Source organism: Narcine bancroftii, chromosome 4, assembly GCF_036971445.1.
Source record: "Narcine bancroftii isolate sNarBan1 chromosome 4, sNarBan1.hap1, whole genome shotgun sequence".
Taxonomy (NCBI): Eukaryota; Metazoa; Chordata; class Chondrichthyes; order Torpediniformes; family Narcinidae; genus Narcine; species Narcine bancroftii.
Genome location: NC_091472.1, coordinates 251,181,584 through 251,203,287, shown reverse-complemented (window position 1 = coordinate 251,203,287; position 21,704 = coordinate 251,181,584). Strand labels below are relative to the sequence as shown.

The 21,704-nt window shown below is 38.2% G+C and overlaps 1 protein-coding gene across 1 annotated transcript in view; it reads right to left on the bottom strand.

Annotated features, from left to right (window-relative positions):
- Nucleotides 1–21,704, bottom strand: part of col5a2b (collagen, type V, alpha 2b) — a 163,764-nt gene that overhangs the window by 18,319 nt on the left and 123,741 nt on the right. The window contains exons 39-43 of the mRNA XM_069936211.1: nucleotides 15,855–15,962; nucleotides 6,352–6,459; nucleotides 5,125–5,178; nucleotides 4,878–4,985; nucleotides 2,866–2,919 (exon numbers count right to left, since the gene is read on the bottom strand). Coding sequence (XP_069792312.1) covers nucleotides 2,866–2,919; nucleotides 4,878–4,985; nucleotides 5,125–5,178; nucleotides 6,352–6,459; nucleotides 15,855–15,962 — 432 coding nt within the window. The remainder of the gene's footprint in view (nucleotides 1–2,865; nucleotides 2,920–4,877; nucleotides 4,986–5,124; nucleotides 5,179–6,351; nucleotides 6,460–15,854; nucleotides 15,963–21,704) is intronic.

Below are 21,704 nucleotides of genomic sequence, written 5' to 3'. Positions count from 1 at the left end.
CCCTGACACCCAAATTCCAACACCGAACCCTCCCCTGCTAGGCCTACCGTACACATACACACTGGCGAGCTCCGCTGTGCTGAGGAGGGAGGGAGGGAGGGAGGGAGGGAGGGAGGGAGGGAAGGGGAGGGGAGGGAACATCACTGAGCCCAAGGTCCCCACTCCTGCCCGGGAAGGCTACTCTCCTTGATGACACCGGGACATAAGGTTCTTCCAACCGCTTGCAGCTGGGAGACTGTGGCACGCAGTCTGAGAGGGAGAGTTGAAGAGAAAAGTAAATAGGGGAAGTTAAAGAAGAAGTGGAAAGAAAGAGTGGAGGGAGTTACCTTAAATGAGGACAATTGTTCAAATTTCATGTCGGGTGAATTTCTTTTCAACCTGCAAACTCAGTTCAGCGCCAAAAAATTTTGGATGAATGAGGATTTATGATTTGTTTTTGATATCCTCATTTATCCAAATTTTTTTAAAAAATTTGGATAAATGAGGATTCCGGAGAAGCCGATTTTGGATAGTCAGAGTTGAACTGTATATCAAGAAACAGTTTTGAAACAAAAAGAGAGATGGCTGAATAACTGATTTTGTAAATTGAGTAATTCAAAATGCATCCTTGCCCATATTTTTTTTAACCAGAGCATGGTCCAAAAAATAGAAAAACATACATTTGTATACTTCAACATTTCATATTCCTCTGTTATTATTTTAATCAATTTATATTTTAATTTAGAAATACAGCAACAGGCCCTTTCAATCTATGTGCTCACACTGTCCAAAACTACTCATGTGACTAATTAGACTTTTAATCCTATATGTTTTTGGAATGGGGGTAGAAACTGGAGAACCCAAATTAAGTGGGGATAATGTATGAACTTTTTACAGATAGCGCCAGATTTGAATCCAGGTTGCTGTAATAATGTTGGGCTAACCGCAACACTAATCAAGGCATTAATATTTTAAGTCAGTGAGTTAATGTCACTGTGAAAACATCAGGGATGTATAATTCAGATGGGTTTCTCAATTAGTATATGACAGACTACACAAAATATAAAATTATGCCTCATGAATGCAGTCCATTTGTAAGAGGCATCTGCTTGAAAACACATAACTGAATAAATCTAAGCAGACTGATTTACTGTAAAACCACTGGTATCCAGAATTCAAGCAGCTGACAGCCTGAAACAACCAGTTAAACAAAAAAATTAAAATAAATAAGAATAAAATAATAAATTAAAAAGCAAATTTAAAATTTGAATGTTCTCTGAACTAACATATAAACCTTTGGTGAAGATGAGAGCAAATATTCATCCAGTGGAGTGCCTTGGTCATGCTTTGCTCACAGTAGCTGTTAGAATAAAATGGCATTGCCCAGGATAAAGAGCTGGTCGATGCCACTTGCCATTGGGGGGTAACTCTCTTATACTTTGTCCTTATCCCTGCTTAGTAACAGTTGCCTCCAGTCAGAAGCTTGGGGGAGGGAGGTTATTTATCTATAATCTTATTATTCGTCTTTTGGGGAGCTCTGTGGAGGTGGAAGAAGTGATGGGTAAATACTTTAAAAATGTAACTGAAAATAAAGTAAAATATTTTAAGGTCTATATATTCTTGCAAGTGAAGTTTGTTCAGTGTAAGTACAGTAAATTGTATTTACCTTGATGAAGGGCTCAAGCCCAAAACATTGTTTATGTATCTTTATCTTTACTATATAAAGTAAACCATTTGACCTGCTGAGTTTCTCCAGTAATTTTTTTACTAATTTTGTCTTTTAAACTGTTTATTCTTAATGCAGGTGCATTGTCAAAGGAAGTCTCATGCAACCGGAAAATATACTTATCTGGCATCTACCAATCCCCATAGGTGCCAGAACTAGGGGTTTTAATGCATTTCCAAACAGGTAAAAGTAAAGGTTGCATACTAAAAAGGCTATCCAAGTTTGTAGGTTGACAGCAGGCTATTGATACTTATCAATACAGTATGTAGAAGAGCTTGAGCAGAACCTTGAATTAATGACAAAAACTTCTTTACATAATGCTATTTGGAAGACTGGTCATTGTCCCCTGACCATGTTAAGAGATAGCTAACACCTTTTTCAATTTTGAAAATGTAATGGAACTGTCAAATATTTTCCTGATGACTGAGCATCAGAGGCCTGGTTGCCCCTAAAGGTAATCAATTTACTGTGTGATAGATGTATGTAAATTGGGCACGCAAACAAATGCCCGGTTGCAATCTTGTAAGATTTTGAGTATAGAAAAAACAAAATTGGGACATCAACGTAACCTTTAAATTATGCAAATTAGAGCTGGATTTGCATTAATATCCTTTATTCTAAATATAAAAGCTGCCATCTCTTTGTCACTATCCCTGTAACTATGAAAACATCCAGATTGTGACTATGATCTCAAATTCTAGTAACAGAGTTTGTGAATACAGTGAAATCCCCGTTATCCAGAATTCAAGCAACCAACAAATAGGTTAAAAAAAAGTTTAAAAGTGGCGCCACCTAGTGGTCCATTTGCCAATCCACGCATTCTCAAACAACTGGGAAATGTCACTTCATCCAGCATCTACCAATCCCCATAGGTGCTGGATAGAGTGTGTGTGTGTGTGTGTGTGTGTGTGTGTGTGTGTGTGTGTGTGTGTGTGGGGGGGGGGGTGTACAGTACATTCTTTTTTTCAATTAAAATGAATAATAGTTTTTACATTTTTTAATTGTTGTTAAATTTTGTCATATCAGAATGAACGGACAAAGATTATGACTGTTAGTGTAGATTGAAATTAAAAGTAAATAGAGACTAGGAATACAATAGGTAAAATCACATTTAACAAATCTTGTATTAAAAGCAATCAAGTATCTGATAAATTGCTTACTGGCAATCCCCGACCCCCAGCTCGACCAGAGGTACCCAATGGACCACGAGAACCCTTTGGGGAAGGAAAAAAAGAGAAAATCAATGGTCTTTATTATGCAAAGAATGAATGTTCAAGAATCGTGACGTTACTTAATGGAAGAATACACCAAAGCATTAAGGGTATTTTGTTATGTACTTAAGGTAGTTTTAACTTCTGCTATTGGGAGTGATTATGCACTGCCCAATCTGAATCTGTCCGTTCAATTCAATGAAAAGGAAAATAGATTGTCAGACAATTTTTTTTCTTGCCAGTTTCTTTTATGCTACACAGAGAGATAGTTTACTTTGTAGACCCATGACATTCAGTGAATTTGTGCTCCGTTTTGTACACAATGAAAAGTTTGCCATTTGTAACAACCATATTAGATGAACGAATATTTTGTCAGATTAAGAGGCACAGCTAGTGTCATTGTGTGCTTTGCTGGTGGATTTTTTCTTGGAGATTGATGGACCAATGCATACATTCAGCAGTATAAGCCTTCTATGCAGACAGCAACCCCTTTCAAGAGAATGGAAGAAATTGGTTGCTGAGAAAAGGGCCAAATGATCTTTTGAAGCTTCAATATTTTAATTGATTTTTAATGTCCATTGTTTTAAAAATAAGATTCAAGTTATTTACCATTGTTTGTAACTTGCATCCAAGTGTTACTTTCTGAAAAGGTAAATGCCCTTTACATTAAATAGCTCTCTTTACATTAGGCACCTGCCTGTTTTTGCTTATACCTTACAAAGAACCCAGGCCCAAAACGCCAGTTACCTTCTCTTTCCTATGGATGCTGCATAATCTGCTGAGTTTCTGCAGCACATTTATGTATAGCATTGGTTACACTGATCCTGCTAAGTCTGGGAATGGGTTAAGTCAGGAGTTTGCAGAGATTTGGTTATGACACGAGAAACCCTTGCAAATTTCTACAGATGTGTGGTGGAAAGTATGCTGACCAGCTGTATTACGGTCTGGTATGTAAACACCAATACCCCGGAGTGTAAAGCCCTCCAATTTGGTAGTGGGGATAGCTCAGGACATCACAGGCAAAACCTCCCCCACTACTGAGTATATCAACAGGGTACACTGCCGTCAGAGAGCAATCATCAAAGACCCACATCCAGCACATGCTCTGTTCTCGCTGCTGTCATCAGGAAATAGGTACTGGTGCCACAAGACTCACACAACCAGGTTCAAGAGTAGCTGCTACCCACCCCACCCCTCCACCACCATCATCAGATTCCTCAACGACAAACTGAATCAGAGACACATTTAAGGACTCTTACTTGTGCACTTTATTTTTGTTCTCTCTGTATTGAAGTTTGCTTACATCGTTATGCTTGCAGTTCTTTGTTAAAATGTTTTACGCTGTGTACAGTTTATATTTTGCATTACCAATTAGTGTAATTCTGCTGAGTCCACAGGAAATTGGAATCTCAGAGTCGTATGAACTCTGACAATAAATCTGAAGTATAAGTTGGAGGAGCTGTTCTGTGAGTGCATCTGACTACCTGTGATGCCATCTTCCATGGATTCCTAAACAGTGTGACAGAGGAGTGAACAGCCAAGGTTTTAAGGAAAGGGAAGCTCTGCCTCCATGATTCATGAATTTGTATACACCATGTTCATTGCTTTTGATACTTCCAGTTCTAGATCTATTTTGTCATTTTGTGTATGGTTGGAATCACATTTCTTTCCTCCACTGTCATTTTCACGAAAGCAATAACAAATTGAGCTGATCTTCCTGCTAGCTAGATAGACCAGCTATTCTCAAAGTTTTTTTTTGGTTATGGCTCCTTGAGAACTCTATACAAAGTTTATGGGCTCCCCTGTGAAGGGAATCAAATTTTGGTTTCTGTTGTACTTTTCTCCTACTAACTACATTTTAAAAAATGTTGCGAAGTGAAAAGAAAACAAAGCTTTTACTTAAATGTGTGGTGGCTCCCAGGAGGACCATGGAGAATGGTCGATGTAGACTTTTAACTTACTGTCTCTCCTCGAACACCTGGTTCTCCAGTTGGGCCGATGGGACCCGGGGCTCCAGGACTACCTTGTACACCTGGGACACCTGCAGGTCCTGGATCTCCACGATCTCCCTGCACAGAGAAAGCGAGGCTGGTTACCAGAGAAGCATGGCAACTGGCAGCTTGAAAGGATGATCAGTTGCTATTCATGTGACTATTAACAGAAGCTCTTTGGAATTCGTGGCTTATGTATTGATTTGGTTTGTTTTACCATCTCTCCTGCACGACCATCCCGTCCAGGGGTGCCGTCAACTCCAGGAAGGCCCTAAGAGGAAATATTTACTCATTATAAACAGCGCATATATCATAAAGTGGCCATTAATTGAAAGAGAAACATATTCATGCAGCCAAATCCGGAGCCAGTGGATTCAAATTTCCTCCCAGAGGCATTATCCATGTTGGTGTTCCCACTGTGCTATTGATGATGTGTTGCACTAGCTGAAATTACTGTTGCTTTCAACTCTACATAAAGGATCACATGCCGGAACATCAAAGAAAAGGGCTTTAATCTCCAGTGGTTTGGCTGATATAGATCGCTCATTTAAAAGGCACGCATATTTCTGCCCATGAACTCTTGCTGTGTAGACATAGGCTATCCATTACAATATTGCAAATTACTTCATTGTCTGCAGAGCAATTTGGGATTTCCTGATAATGTGACTGTTGATAGATAAGAAAATCTGCAGATCCCGTGCAAACTCAAAAGTGCTGAAGAAACTCAACTGGTCACACAGCTTCCATGGGAAGTAAAAGGAAGTCAACGTGAAGGGCCCAGGCCCAAAATATTGACTGCCTTTTACTTCCTATAAATACTATGCACCGGACTGAGTTGCTCCAGCATTTTTGTTTATCTCAATTTTTTTTTAGCCCAAATCAGTGAAGCTGTTAATATAGTGTACCCCGATCATTGGGGTACATAAACTCTCATCACAAACAAAGCAGGGTCACGCTAAATTGGGGTTTCAATAGATAATTGTTGTTACAGTTGAAATTAAAAACACAATTTATTTTTAGTAAACCAGAAATGGCAATTTCGCCAGCAGGAAGTGAGCTTAACACTGCTCAGCAGCATGTTTAAATGCATTTTGAAGTAGAAAGAATTAGATTCGTGGAGAGACCACTTTCAACTCTGCCCCATAGTTGGTCAGAGTAACGAGTGCCAGGCGGGTTAACTCAACCCATGTTGGGTTGAGATACTTCTGCGTCATAGTGTTTTGAATCTTTCTGCAATGCAAGGACACACTTACCTGACCTTATAATCTAGTACTTGTGTTTGAAGTATCGGAGCATAATCAGCGGTCAAACTGTCTGTAATCAGCATGCAAATAGACCCTCCACATGCAGATATAATGCATCGAGTCCAATGACTCATCGCATTATATCCAAGTTTATTTATTTACCTGAACCCAAGATTCGAGCAACTTGAACATTGACTTACTTCCTGACCAGGTTCACCAGTTGGCCCTCGTGCACCTCGTGTGCCTGTAGGGCCTGAAGGGCCTCTTTCACCAGGAGAACCTGTTGGTCCTGTTTTGCCAGGTTGACCCTGAAAAGATAGAAGCACAGGAACTGTCAAAATTTGCCTTAATTAGCAGTCTGAAGTGTGGACTGTGATAATTTCAATGCATTTTATTTAGCAACTAAAAAAAAATCCGACATTTTAAGTTCAGAATGTTTTGGTCTGAGAAAGATATTATTAATTATATGCTAATTATACTGATTACTATCTAATTACAAGAAAAGGTCACTTGCAAGAGAAGATGCAGATGACCTTGGTCATTTTTACCATGGTCATCTGGCTCTATTATAAGGCAACTTGTAAATGAGCTGCTGCCAAGGCCAGTCTGTGCTGTCCTCGATAGCAGTTTACACTGGACAACAAAGATTTTTGCTTCCTGAACATTTTTGGGTGTATTTAAGGATTTTGGGCTGGTGATCACGAAAACCGTGCTTTGATGAACACTGCCTGAAAACAGTCTTGAGAGACCTTCCTATCACGCACCTTTTTTAAAAAGATATAACCTATTTTTGAAATTTCCTTTTTATATCTTAAGACTATTAGTATATTCCCCACAGAGCAAGCTGTTTTGGTCAGTCCAAATATGCTTGGGCCTGCACTCAGTGCAGGTGCTATGCAAGTGTTGTCTTAGGCCTGGAAGGCATTTAAAGATGTTTTTGAGAATTTTCTTGGCAGCTGCAGAGCATTAAATCACATCCAGCTGATTAAAAACATGCTTCAAACATACAAAACTATGAAGTGCAGCATGTCATTAAAAATTCATTTTTCTGCATTCGCACTTGGTCTTCCCTGCTGATCTTGGTGCAGTGAGTGACAAAGATGAACACAGTGCAAGGTTTCACCAGGCATTCCAGCAATGGAAAAGCAGCATCAAGGTAACTGGAATCCATCAATGCTGGGTGGCTATTACTAGACACTGATATGAGAGGCATCAGTTGTTGAGTACAAAGAAAAAGGTAAAATATTTTTGGGTATTTTGAACTAATTCAATGTGATTTAACATGCTAAATTCAATAAAGTTTAATGTTTCCACAACTTCCTAGGTAATACAACAAATCTGAAATCATCTTTGTGTTCATCTTTTTTTTTAATTTTTCACACTATGAACCATATCAATCAAAATACACACAAACATTTCACTCTTGAATATACACAGTGGCATTTTCTCCCTTTTTTCCCCCCTACCTTCCCCTCCCTCCTTCCCACCCCCTCCAAACCCATTAAACGTTCAACATATACAATACAATAAACCCATTAAACAATGTCATCACACAATGAAAATAAACAAGAAAATTGTGTCATCTACTTTTACACACTGAATCAGGTCATTTTGTCTTCTCATTCTATCATTTTAGGGAGTGGAGGTCCACAGTAGGCCCTCTCTGTTGTGTTCCATGTACGGTTCCCAAATTTGATCAAATAATGTGACTTTATTTTTTAAATTATATGTTATTTTTTCCAATGGAATACACTTATTCATTTCTATGTACCATTGCTGTACTCTCAGGCTCTCTTCTGATTTCCAAGTTGACATGACACATTTTTTTTTGCTACAGCTAAGGCTATCATAATAAATCTTTTTTGCGCTTCATCCAGGTTGAGGCCTAATTCTTTACTTCTTATATTACTTAGAAGAAAGATCTCTGGATTTTTTGGTATGTTGCTTTTTGTGATTTTATTTAATACCTGATTTAGATCTTCCCAAAACTTTTTCACTTTCTCACATGTCCAAATTGCATGTACTGTTGATCCCGTTTCCTTCTTACAGCGAAAACATCTATCTGATACTGTTGCGTCCCATTTATTTAACTTTTGGGGCGTGATATATAGCCTGTGTAACCAATTATATTGTATCATGTGTAACCTCGTATTTATTATATTTTCCGTAGTTCCAGAGCATAATTTTTCCCATATTTCATTTTTTATCTTTATGTTTAAATCTTCCCACTTTTGTTTGGGTTTATATCTTATTTCATCATTTTCCTTCTCTTGCAGCTTGATGTACATGTTTGTTATAAATATTTTTATTATCGTTGTTTCTGTAATCACATATTCAAAGCTGCTTCCTTCTGGTAATCTCAGACTGCTTCCCAATTTGTTCTTTAAGTAGGTTTTCAGTTGGTGGTGTGCAAACATTGAACCATGAGTTATTCCATATTTGTTCTTCATTTGTTCAAATGTTAATAAATTATTTCCCAAAAAACAATTTTCTATTCTTTTAATTCCTTTTCTCTCCCATTCTCTAAAGGAAAGGTTATCTATTGTAAAAGGGATTAGTTGATTTTGCGTCAAAAATAATTTTGGTAGTTGATAATTTGTTTTTTTCCTTTCTACGTGAATCTTCTTCCATATGTTGAGTAAATGGTGCAGTACTGGTTAACTCCTATATTGCACCAGTTTTTCATCCCACTTATAAAGTATATGTTCTGGTACCTTCTCCCCTATTTTATCTCGCTCTATCTTGGTCCAATCTGGTTTTTCCCTGGTTTGATAAAAATCTCATAGATACCTTAATTGTGCTGCTCTATAATAATTTTTAAAGTCTGGTAGCTGCAAACCACCTTGTTTGTACCATTCTGTTAATTTATCTAACGCTATCCTCAGTTTCCCCCCTTTCCATAAGAATTTCCTTATTATACTCATTAGTTTATTGAAGAATTTCTCTGTTAAGGGAATTGGTAATGATTGAAATAAGTATTGTATCCTTGGGAAGACATTCATTTTAATGCAATTTATCAATGTTACTGGCAATTCTTTCCAATGTTCTAAGTCATCCTGTAATTTCTTCATTAATGGCTGATAATTTAATTTGTATCGGTGGCCTAAATTATTATCTAATCTAATACCTAGGTATCGGATTGCTTGTGTTTGCCATTTAAATGGTGATTCTTTTTTAAACTCCGTGCAATCCGCATTATTCATTGGCATCGCTTCACTTTTATTTGTGTTGATCTTGTACCCTGATATTTCTCCATATTCCTTCAATTTCATATGTAGTTCTTTTATTGATATTTCTGGTTCTGTTATGTATACTATGATGTCATCTTCAAATAAACTGATTTTATATTCCTTCTCCTTTATTTTTATCCCTTTTATTTTATTTTCTGTTCTTATCAGTTCTGCCAATGGTTCTATTGCTAAAGCAAACAGTGAGGGAGATAGTGGGCATCCCAGCCTAGTTGACCTACTTAATTTAAATTGGTTCGATACATATCCATTTACTGTCACCTTCGCCAATGGTACATTATATAATGCTTTAATCCAATTAATATATTTTTTTCTGATAGGCTGAACTTCTGTAATACTTTGAATAAATAATCCCATTCTACCCTGTCAAAGGCTTTCTCTGCATCTAAAACAACAGCCACTGTTGGTATCTTATTTCCTTGTATTGCATGGATTAAGTTAATGAACTTACAGACATGGTTTGTCTTAATAAATCCAGTTTGATCTTGTTTTATTGTTTTTGGTGCACAGTCAGCCAATCTGTTTGCTAATAATTTTGCTATTATCTTATAATCTGAATTAAGTAGAGATATTGGTCTATATGATGCTGGTGTTCGTGGATCTTTCCCTGTCTTTGGTATTACTGTAATTATTGCTGTTTTACATGAATCTGGCAAGTTTTGTGTTTCTTCTATCTGGTTTATTACTTCCAGGAGAGGAGGAATTAATAACTCTTTAAATGTTTTATAGAATTCTATTGGGAGTCCATCCTCTCCAGGCATTTTATTCTTCAGTAGCTTTTTTAATATATCCTGTATTTCCTCTATTTCAAATAGTTTTATCAATTTGTTTTGCTCCTCTTCTTGCCATTTTGGTAGTTCAATCTTAGCTAAAAACTCATCTATTTTGTCTTCTTTCCCTTCGTTCTCAGTTCAGTATAATTGTTCATAGAATTCCTTAAAGTTTTCATTGATTTCTGTTGGGTTATATGTAATTGGTTTGTCCTTTTTCCTTGATGCCAATACAGTTCTTTTAGCTTGTTCTGTTTTAAGTTGCCAGGCTAGTATTTTGTGCATTTTTTCTCCTAGCTCATAATACTTCTACTTTATTTTCATTATGTTCTTCTCCACCTTATACCTTTGTAATGTTTCGTATTTTACTTTTTTTGTCTGCCAATTTCTTCTTTTTGTTGATTCTTCCCTTGTTGCTAGTTCTTTTTCTGTACTTACTATTTCCATTTCCAACAGTTCTATTTCCTGATTGTAGTCCTTTTTCATCTTAGTTACATAACTTATTATCTGCCCTCCAATGAAGGCTTTCATTGCATCCCATAATATAAATTTGTCTTTCACTGATTCCGTATTTATTCCAAAGTACATTTTAATTTGGCGTTCAATAAATTCTCTAAATTCCTGTCTTTTAAGTTGCATGGAGTTTAATCTCCATCTATATGTTCTTGGTGGGATGTCCTCCAATTCTATTGCTATTAACAGGGGTGAATGATCAGATAGCAATCTAGCTTTATATTCCGTTTTCCTAACTCTCCCTTGGATATGGGTTGACAACAGGAACAGTTCAATCCTTGAGTATGTTTTAAGTCTACTCGAATAATATGAGTATTCCTTCTCCTTTGGGTGTTGCCTCCTCCATATATCCAAAAGTTGCATTTCCTGCATTGATTTAACCATAAATTTGGCTACTTTGTTCTTTTTGTCTTTTGTCCAGTTTTATCCACCTTTGGGTCCAAATTAAGGTTAAAATCCTCTCCTATCAATATATTCCCCTGTGTATCTACAACCTTCAAAAAAAATCTTGCATAAACTTTTGATCCTCTTCATTAGGTGCATATATATTGACCAAATTCCAGAATTCTCAACATATCTGACACTTTATCATTACATACCTCCCTGCTAGATCTATTATTTCCTCCTCTATTTTGATTGGTACATTTTTATTGATTAATACAGCTACACCTCTGGCTTTTGAATTATATGATGCTGCTGTTACGTGCTCTACCCAGTCTCTCCTTAACTTATCATGTTCCACTTCAGTTAGATGTGTTTCCTGCACGAATGCTATATCTATTTTTTTCTTTTTTCAATCAATTTAATAGCCTCTTCCTTTTAATTTGGTTATGTATACCATTAATATTTATAGTCATATAGTTCAATATGGCCATCTCATACTCTGTTTACACCTCATTTCCGCTTCCTCACCACCACCTTTCCCCTTTTTATCTCTCAGTCTTTCCCTTTTGAACTCATTGTAAGACAACACTTCTAAAACATAAAATACTTCAACAACCCCCACATCTAAAATTCCCTTAACCCCAAGTGTCCCCCACCCCCTCTCTGAGTCACCCCTTGTCCCTTGCCGGGCAACCACAACTCCCCTCTCCATTTGGATTGGGAACCCACTCGCAAGCGTCAACTGATTTCGCAGTGACTGTTATTCTCTCCCACCCATCACCCCTCCAGAAAATACTTTTATCTTCACATTTAAACAAAGCTCACCCTCTTTTCTTTTTTTCCCCCCTCTCCCTTATTTCCCTTTTCTTTCCCTTCTTTAGTTCTTTCTTATACATTATTTTTACATCTTTATATGTAGTTTGTCGTCATTCTTCATTCTTGTTACATCTCTTCATCTCTCTGTCCTGCAGACCTTCTGCAAATTCTTGTGCTTTCTCCAGATCCGAGAACAGTCTATTTTGCTCCCCTGGGATAACTATTTTAAGCACCACTGGATAACTTAACATAAATTTATAGCCTTTTTTCCATAGGATCGATTTTGCTGTATTAAACTCCTTCCTCTTCTTTAGGAGTTCAAAATTTATGTCTGAGTTTAAAAAAAATGGACCCTTGTACTCCAATGGTTTTTTGACTTCTCTAATTTTATTCCTTGCCCTCTCCAATATAATTTCTCTTGTCGTGCATCTCAGAAATTCTACTAGAATGGATCTTGGTTTTTGTTGTGTCTGTGGTTTCGGGGCTAGTGTTCTGTGTTCCCTTTCTATTTCCATTCATTCCTGTATTTCTGGGATTCTCAGGACTTTTGGGATCCATTCTTTTATACATTCTTTCACATCTGTGCCTTCTTCCATCTTCGTTTAGGCCCACTATCTTTATATTGTTTCGCCTACTATAGTTTTACATTATATCCAACTTCTGAGCTAACAACTCTTGTGACTCTAACATTTTTGTCACTGTCTTCCACTTCCATTTCTACAGCTGTTTCTCATTCTTCCACATTTTCTAATCTTTTCCCTATTTCTGTCATGACCAGCTCTATTCTACTCATTTTTTCTTCTGTACTTTTCATTTTTCTTTTAATTTCACTAAATTCTAATGTCAACCATTCTTTTAATGCTCTAATTTGTTCTTGAAATTTTTAAAAATCTATGTACTGTCCATCTATTTTACCTTCTATTCCTCTGTGCAGAGCTTGGTCTTCTTCTTCTGTATCTGCTCTTGGGTTTGTGTCTTCTACTTCTCTTCCTTGTATCTGTGTCTTTTCTGACATTCTTGTTGAGCTACTTGCCTCAGTTTGTTGGGTTTTTGCATAGCTTCTTGTGGTTGGTCCTCTTCTTCTGGGCTAGTTATCTGTTGGGCTTCCTGTTGCTGTTTTTCTTTCTTATCACTCCCTTTCCCGTTGCTTTCCACTTCTTCCAGCTGAGAGCCCTGCTGTCGGGCATCTCTCAGCTGGTCGTGCTGTGTAAGTTTACTCCACAGCTGGGCCCCCCTCCCGTCAGTGTTTTCCTTTTCCTTGTTGTGTGCATTGCGCATGTGCGATTCCTCACGTGTGCACAGTTGCGCACTTACCTCGGGGAGCGGGCTCCTCTGTCCACGGTAGGTTCCTGCCTCTTCATGCAGGTAAGGCCTTCTCCTTTCTCTTCCGGCATCATTCCTTCTTTTTTTCCTGTTGTTTTTGGTTTTTCCTTCTTAGATGCCATTTTCTTTCTTTTCTCCACACCTTTATCTTTTATTTGTTGTGTTTTGTGTTTCTTAACTTTATTTCTTCTTTTCTGGAGAGGGTTGGTATTCTCCTTCCGGCCACTACTCCATCACATGACTCCTCCATCTTTGTGTTCATCTTGAGGTTGTTTACTATAGTCTACATTTTTTTTCATGAAGCAAATGTTTTGGAAAAAGAAATGTTGTCCAGTGTTACTGGTCCTTCTTTTATTCCCTCTTCTGTCATCACTGCCTACAGCTTTGGGATGTAATAAAAATGGTTGATAGATCTACATCAGCATAAAACAACTTGTTGCTTATATTAAAGAGCTATGCAAGGACCATCATTCTCCTTAAATGTTGGTGTCCTAGTTTACTTGTCAACATTTTAAAATAATGCCCTTGAGTGTATGAACTGGCTGACCAAGATGCAGTTATGCTCTGCAGGAAATGTGCTCTTTACCAAAGTATCAATCCATCAAAACAATTAAAGAGTTAATTAATGAACAAACAGTTGAAGAGAAAAAATAAAACAGAATTCAGCATTGATTCATCCTGATAATTTCAGCTCAGCCCACCATATCCACGCCTATCATTGGATATATCAAATCCATTTTGATACATTTGGTCCACAGCCTTCAATGCCTCAGTGATTCAAATGCTCATCTAGAAGGTTCCTATATGTTAGGAAAGTACCTGTACTGAGCACCATCTCAGGCTGCGCATTTGAAACTCCGACCACCTGTGTGGGGAGAAAATAGGCCCCTCAGATCACCTCTAAACCTCCCAACTCTTGCCTTACACCATTTTGTTTTAGACAATTCCACCAAGGGACAAAGATTCTTACTTTCTACCCTTTCTCTGTCTATATCAGTTATCCATCTGTGATATTAGCTCATTTGTTTTTCTCTCTGTTTTCTTCTGAAAGATATACCAAAATGGCAGATTGCGCATGTCTTCTTTGTCTGCAATCTTACTCCCCAACTTCTTCAATTCAATAATCAGCTAGAGTGATTCATGGTTATCCTAGTTTTATCCTATCAGAAACAACATCCAGTTGAATATGTTCAATATGTTTCATAAAGCTTTTGCCAGACCCTCCTTTTAGGAATATCATCACATCTAGTATAGTTTCAATCCATATTTAACAAAAAGTTACCTTAACATACACTTGAAATATACTGTACTATGATGCACCAGCAAATTCCATTTTGGCAATCAAAAGTTTTTCTCAGCAGTTTAAAATTGGGTGGCACGGTTGGGGTAGCAGTTAGCACATCGCCTTTACAGCATCGGCGATCGGGACCAGGGTTCGAATCTCTTGCTGTCTGTAAGAAGTTTGTACATTCTCCCCGTGTCTGCATGTGGATTTTCTCCAGGGGCTCTGGTTTCCTCCCACCCTTCAAAAACATACCGGGTGTAGGTGAATGGGGTGTAATTTGAGCAGCGTGGACTCGTAGGGCCAAATTAGCCATTATATCTAATTTAAAATTTGATATAGGGTATTTATACAATTACTGCCATACTTAATTTGAGACATTATGTAAATCAGTCTTTCAGATTTGTTACATGACTGAAGGGTGCTATTTGTCCCAGCACAGCAATCTCATTACCCACAGCCCTGGAAATTGTTGTCCTGGGTGCCTGTCTAATTCATGTTTTAAGGTGCTGACTCAGTGTCACTATAAAGTTTATTTTATTCTGAGTGCAACTAGGATATTAACTTTAAAAAAAAGGATTAGTGAAATGTTCTGGAGGCTCCAGCCACTCAGTTTGTTGATACAAATTGGTTTCTGTAACTCATTATCTCCACAATCGTACCAAACTACTTAGCGAGTAAAATACAAAAGAAATTGATTCATGCTTTTGGTTTATATGGGGATTAGTATTTCTTCAATGAGGAATTCCTGATATCATATGAATTATTATTCACAGTTAGCGTAGCAGTTAACGCAACACTAATACAGCGCCAGCAACCCGGGTTTGAATCTGGCGCCGTCTGTAAGGAGTTTGTATGTTCTCCCTGTGGCCACGTAGGTTTCCTCAGGGGGCTCCAGTTTTCAGCCACTCTTTAAAAATGTACACGATTTGTAAGTTAATTGCTGTATTTTGGTGGCAAGTGCCCATGGGTCATGAAGGATCTGCAACCATGTTCTACCCCTAAATTATTAAATTTTAAAAAATACAAAAGAGAAATTTAAAAAATCAGAATTTCAATGCTGCACAATAGGAGAGAGACTATAAGTAACTCAACAAATTCCTACAGTTACTTTATTTGCCTATGTTTTACACATCAGAAATGTATTTGTATCTGCGAAATATCAAGCCTTTTACAAGTTGTTTATTGAATATTTCTAGAAAAGCTTTCAATGAATTGCAATTCAGTTAAGAAGTATGGTCATCCAACAAATTATTACAATGATCACTTTATGGTGTTACTATCAGATTGATGAAAAAAGCTATAGCTTTAAGTACAACGATAATCAAACAAATCAGTCCCTATATAATGAATAAAGCAATACTCACAGCTGGGCCTGGCAGACCAGGCATGCCTCTTTCCCCACGATGACCCGGCATTCCTGCAAGACCTCTTTGCCCTGTTGTACCTTGGGGACCTGGAGGCCCATCTGGGCCCTGGAATAAAGGCACATTGTAAAGATAACAATTAAGTGTACTCCCAACTTATGACCATAATTGGGACTGAAGGATTGATCCTATCTTGAAACGGATGCAAGTTGAAATTTTACCCGCGCACGTGGAGTACCGAAGTCTAATGCAAACTTTTTAATTATTTCTTTTTTTCACCATAAATTTGACGATAACAACTTAAAACTTCCTGAATTTGTCAATCAACTAGGCCATCCTTTCTATGTTCTGGTCCATGCTTACCTTGTTAGTCAGTACCCTGGGGTCCATTGGCTGCACGCAGACATCTTGATTCCTTTGCGCATGCGTGAGTCTTTGGTTAGCGTATGCATGGTGGGTTTGCATATTGGTGTTCAATTGGCACGTGAACGACAGTTAAGTGCCCTGATGATATTGAATTCACACCCTAAATCAAGATGGCCATGCCCAGCCTATGGACTGCGGGACACTGACTAACAAGATAAGTGCACATTTTAGCTCTTACGTGCCATGTATCCATGTTATTGTTTGTCAAATACAACATAAACTATGCAAATTTTATATTATTTCTTATATATTAGAAAAAAAACAATTTGGTCATGTGTGTGGATGGATGCAAGTCATATAGCTCGCAAGTCGGGGAGGAGGTGCACAGTATTGTTATGCAAATAGATATATCAGGGAAAGAGGGTTGGCAGGTTTCTTTCATCTGTAGCTACCACCATGTGTAACATTAGCTAAAACGGCTGTGGTCAACAGCCATCAAAAGATCAGTCCATTCCAGGCTTTATGAAAGAGCTAAATCTCATAGATGTCTGGAGAAGGCAGAATTCAAGAGAAAGGGATTACTCCTTTTATTTGAGACAACACGATTCCTATACTAGGATCGATTTATTTCTGGCATCAGCCCAATTGGATGTTAAGATGGTGGAGACTGAGCACACAGCTAAACTGCTAATTGACCATTTACCCTTGACTCTGTCCATTATAATGCCAGATAATCAGGCCTCAGTTGTATAGATAGCTCTTGAATACGTTGCTGTTGGGAAAACCAGAATTTTGTTAGAGCTCAGATAGAATTGTTCTGTGAGATGAACTGTCCCTCTACTGAGGATAACATTAATTTGGGACACATTGAAGGCTTATTTAAGGTGCCAGATAATTGGCTATACCAAGAACATCAAAAGGGGCACATGAAGGAGATTAATGCTTTAGAACAGGAGATATCTCAACTGGAAAAGGATTATCAAAAAGTGGGGACCGAAGAAAAATGCAGGAATATGGTGAATAAAAAACTCAAATATAATACATTACAAATATATAAGACAGAGAAGTTGATTTTAAGATCTAGACATCAGTATTGTGACCTTGGGAGAGGGCCCAAAAAGTATTTTCCTGGCAGGTGAGGGCATAAAAGGCCTCAAGAACAATCAATGTGATTCGAACATGGGAAGGCAAGATTTAATATAAACCAAAAGAAATAAACAAAACATTTGGAAAGTTATATAAGGAATTGTATAAATCTGTGTCAGGGGTGATCCTACCAAAATAGGTGATTTCTCGCTTCATTGGAACTACCAAATTTGAATCAGAAAGAGTGAGAGGGGCTGAGTGCTCATTTCTCTAAAGTTGAGATTGCATGGACTCAGCTCTTTTCAGGCTGGCAAATCACCAGGGGAGGATGATTTCCCCCACCAAATTTTATAACGAGTTCAAAGATCTTTTAATGCCCCTGCTTATGAAGGTGGTGGATCAGGTGATTGAGATGCATACCCTCCCAGAGTCTTTCTCTCACCAATCATCATGGTGATTCCAAAAAAAGGAAGGGACCCATTGAATCTGGCCTCGTATAAACCCATTTGTTACAGAACACAGATTATAAAACCATTGCAAAAGCACTGGCCAATAGGTTGGCAGAATATTTGTCAAAATTAATGAATCCAGACCAAGCTAGATTTGTAGAAAGGAGACAATCAGCAAATAATATAGCTAGATTACTTAATATCGTATATCTGGCATGGTCAAGGGTGGATCCAGGAGTGGCTGTAGCTCTCGATGTGGAAAAGGCCTTTGACAGATTGGAGTGGGAATTTTTGTACAAGGTACTAGAGAAATTTGGATTTGGTCAAACATTTATTAATTGGGTGAGGATATTTTACTGTAAACCCCAATTAAAAATTATTACAAATCGGCAGAAGTCTCCAGTGTTTCCTTTGAGCAGGTTGAGTAGGCAGGGCTATAGTGGGCATCCCAGGAAGGTTTATTGCCTCACTCTTTGCCACCCCCAACTTCCTGGGCACAAATTGGACTAAATGTGGTAGGTTAAAAGATTGCAGATATATAAATGGGTCACTAAATTAATTTTAAAAAAGGATAGCCCCATACTAAAGCATATTCTTTAGTTAAGAATGAATCAATGTACTGGATTGAAAGTGGGGATTCCAAAATTCCTTTGACTCAAAACAACTTAATATGTTTGACTCTGGGTAATAAAATCCTGGACACCTGGTGCCAAAAAAGGATGAGGTGTATTGAGGATTGTTACAAGTGAGGGGAACTCATGTCATTTGAGCAGTTGAGGAACAAATGCTATTTGTTTAATAGAACATTCTTCTGCTATCTGCTTTCTTAAGGGAAAAATTGGGACCATCTATGACCAAGATGTAGTAACATGGAGATTCTAATTTGACAGGAGAATGTATGTAAATTTATCTCTAAGATGCATTACATAGTCCAAAAAGAGGCCCGAAGCCGGGCTTACACTTATGAGGGAAAGATGGGAATCGGACTTGGGCACAACAATCAAAGAAAAGTGGCAAGACCTACGTCCGGATAGTGTGACTGGAATCATTAACTTCTTGCACCAGCTGTACCTCACACCACAAAAATTACATAAATCAAAGCCTGAAATTTCAGAAATGTGCTTTAGGTGTGGTGTGGAGGTTGGAAATTTTCTCCATTCCACCTGGCTGTGTACAAAAGTAAGATCTTTCTGGGAAGACCTAAGGGACATTAAGAAAAAAAAATTACAGAACTGGATTTTCCACAGGATCCAGAAGTGTAGCTTCTGGGAGACATTGGGGACGTGAGTTTTAGAATGTCCAAATACCACATTTCATTCCTGAAAGTCACCTTGGCGGTAGCCAGGAAATGTATAGCGGCTTCGTGGAAGTCGAACTCCCAACTAAATACCACACAATGGTATATGGAAATTCAGAGTTGCATTCCCCCAGAGAAAATCACATACAATTTAAGGAAGAAACAAGACACATTAATTAAGGTGTGGCAACTTTACTTGAAATATATTGGTGCACATATTGATTATCCCCCCCCGCCTCCCTTTGTTACTTAGCATTTCTGATTGTTTTTTCAATGTTTTTTTTTCGCTAGATTTCTGTAGGGGGTCTTTGACCCCACCAGAATTTGTATTGATTTAATTTAATTGTCTGTATTTTCAATTGTACAAGGGTTGGGAGGTTTTTTTTTGTTGGGGGGAAAGAATAAATACAGACTCTGTATGTTACATGAATATTAAAAAAAAGATTATATGGTTGGTTTGAATTTTATAGGTCTATGAAAATTAAAAAATATTTTTTAAAAAACCAGCCAGCAAAAGATTAGGAGTATATCAACAATATGAGTTTCCACTAGATTTCTTTTGAGGACATTTGAGCAAAATTGATTAATGTCAGAGCATTAACGCATCACTCCATGCAAATTTTGTCAACTGTTTTCACTGCATCTTCTAAATCTGTTCCGCTCAGAACTAGAAAGGAACAGCATGTGCATGAATGACTTTTAGGTGAGATGGGGGGTTGCACAGGTCCAGACCACCCTCTCGACACCTTCTCCTGGATCCAGCAGCATAGCGAGGTCCAAAACATCTGGGGGAAGTTCTGTTGCATTGAATGGCCAGACCACGCCTTGATGCAAGGGATGCCCTTTCCACACTTCACGTGTTTGCTAGATGGTTATTGACCCTATGAGTGAGTTCATTCACCCTTTGACAGGTCTTGTTTTTCATCCTGCAGGGTGTTTAGTCACCGTCGCCACCTGGTGGCGAAGCCAGTTTAGTCGCCGACTAATCAACCATGCAACAGGTAGTACTGGATTACATGGCACCAGCAGCACTCAGACAAGTCCCCATGCCATAAGCAAAAATCAACTCATGTACATTTACATTAGCACTGCTTCAGATTTATGCACAGAATTTAGACTTTCCTGAGATATTAGCAACATTTTCTTTGCATTATACTGAACCAAACTGCTGTGAATCCCACTGTCTCTGAACTTTTTAGGGGCTTGCCCATTAAAGTACTTTCAGATAGGCCAAGCTGCAGAAATGGACTTCCAACAGATAAAGCCCTCTTCTGAACTAAAGCAGATGCAAAAGAAGGTGGGCAGTGGCAATAGCATTGGCAAAGTCAGCTATCAACAGCGTAGCCTGATCCAAAGGATGTGTGTTTTACACCTGGAAATAGGCAAAGATATAGGTTTCCATTGACAGACATTGTACCAGTTTCTAGAGGAAAAATACTACTAAGTTGGAAATAGTGCAGAAAAGATTTACAAGACTGATGGGTTTGAATTATAAGGAGAGGCTGGATAGGCTAGGACTATTCAAACCAGAGCGCTGGAAAATCTTAGAGGTTTATAAAATGATAAAGAACATAAATGGGGAAAACGGTCATAGCCTTTTCTCAAGATTGGGTAAATCAAAATTAGAGGGGATAAAATTATAGTGAGAAAGCAAGATTTAAAAGGGTCATGAGAGACACCTTTTCTTCACACAGATTGTGGTGTGTATAAGGAATAAGAAGCCAGAAGTGATAGAGGCAAGACAATTGTTAAAGTCAAAAGGCATTTAGACAGATCCATGAATAGGAAGGGTTTAGTGGGATATGCACCCAATGCAGGAAAATGGGACCAACTTGATCAGGTTGGTGAAGTTGGGCCAAAGGACCTATTTCCCTGCTGTAGGGTTTTACCTAATTTTGATATCAATGGAATGCAGATATTTAGGGTCAATCTGCTTTGACTGTCTACTGCTACTAATAATTATGTTGTGAATTTGAAAAATTATCAGAACCAAAATAAAGTTTGCTTTATAACACAATTAATTACAATTGCTCAATCACTTCAATGCTACAATGTACTTGCGCTTCTTATCTCAATGCAAGTTTTTTTTAACTTGCATAAGTGGAAAAATAAAGGTTGAGAACCACTCCCCTAAGTGATCATGTGGGTAATTTTTAGCCATGATGAAGGTTTCTGATTTCATCTCTCTTTCAGATGAGTGGGGCAGGGGGGGGGCAGGGATGTAGATCTGCTTCCCAATACTCATTGGGTAAGAACAAGCCAAAGGTATCGCTTGTTATCTTATTCTTCTTTGGCTTGGCTTCACGGACGAAGATTTATGGAGGGGTATGTCCACATCTACTGCAGGCTCGTTGGTGACTGACAAGTCCGATGCGGGACAGGCAGGCACGGTTGCAGCGGTTGCAAGGGAAAATTGGTTGGTTGGGGTTGGGTGTTGGGTTTTTCCTCCTTTGTCTTTTGTCAGGGAGGTGGACTCTGCGGTCTTCTTCAAAGGAGGTTGCAACCCGCCGAACTGTGAGGTGCCAAGATGCACGGTTGGAGGCGATATCAGCCCACTGGCGGTGGTCAATGTGGCAGGCACCAAGAGATTTCTTTAAGCAGTCCTTGTACCTCTTCTTTGGTGCACCTCTGTCTCGGTGGCCAGTGGAGAGC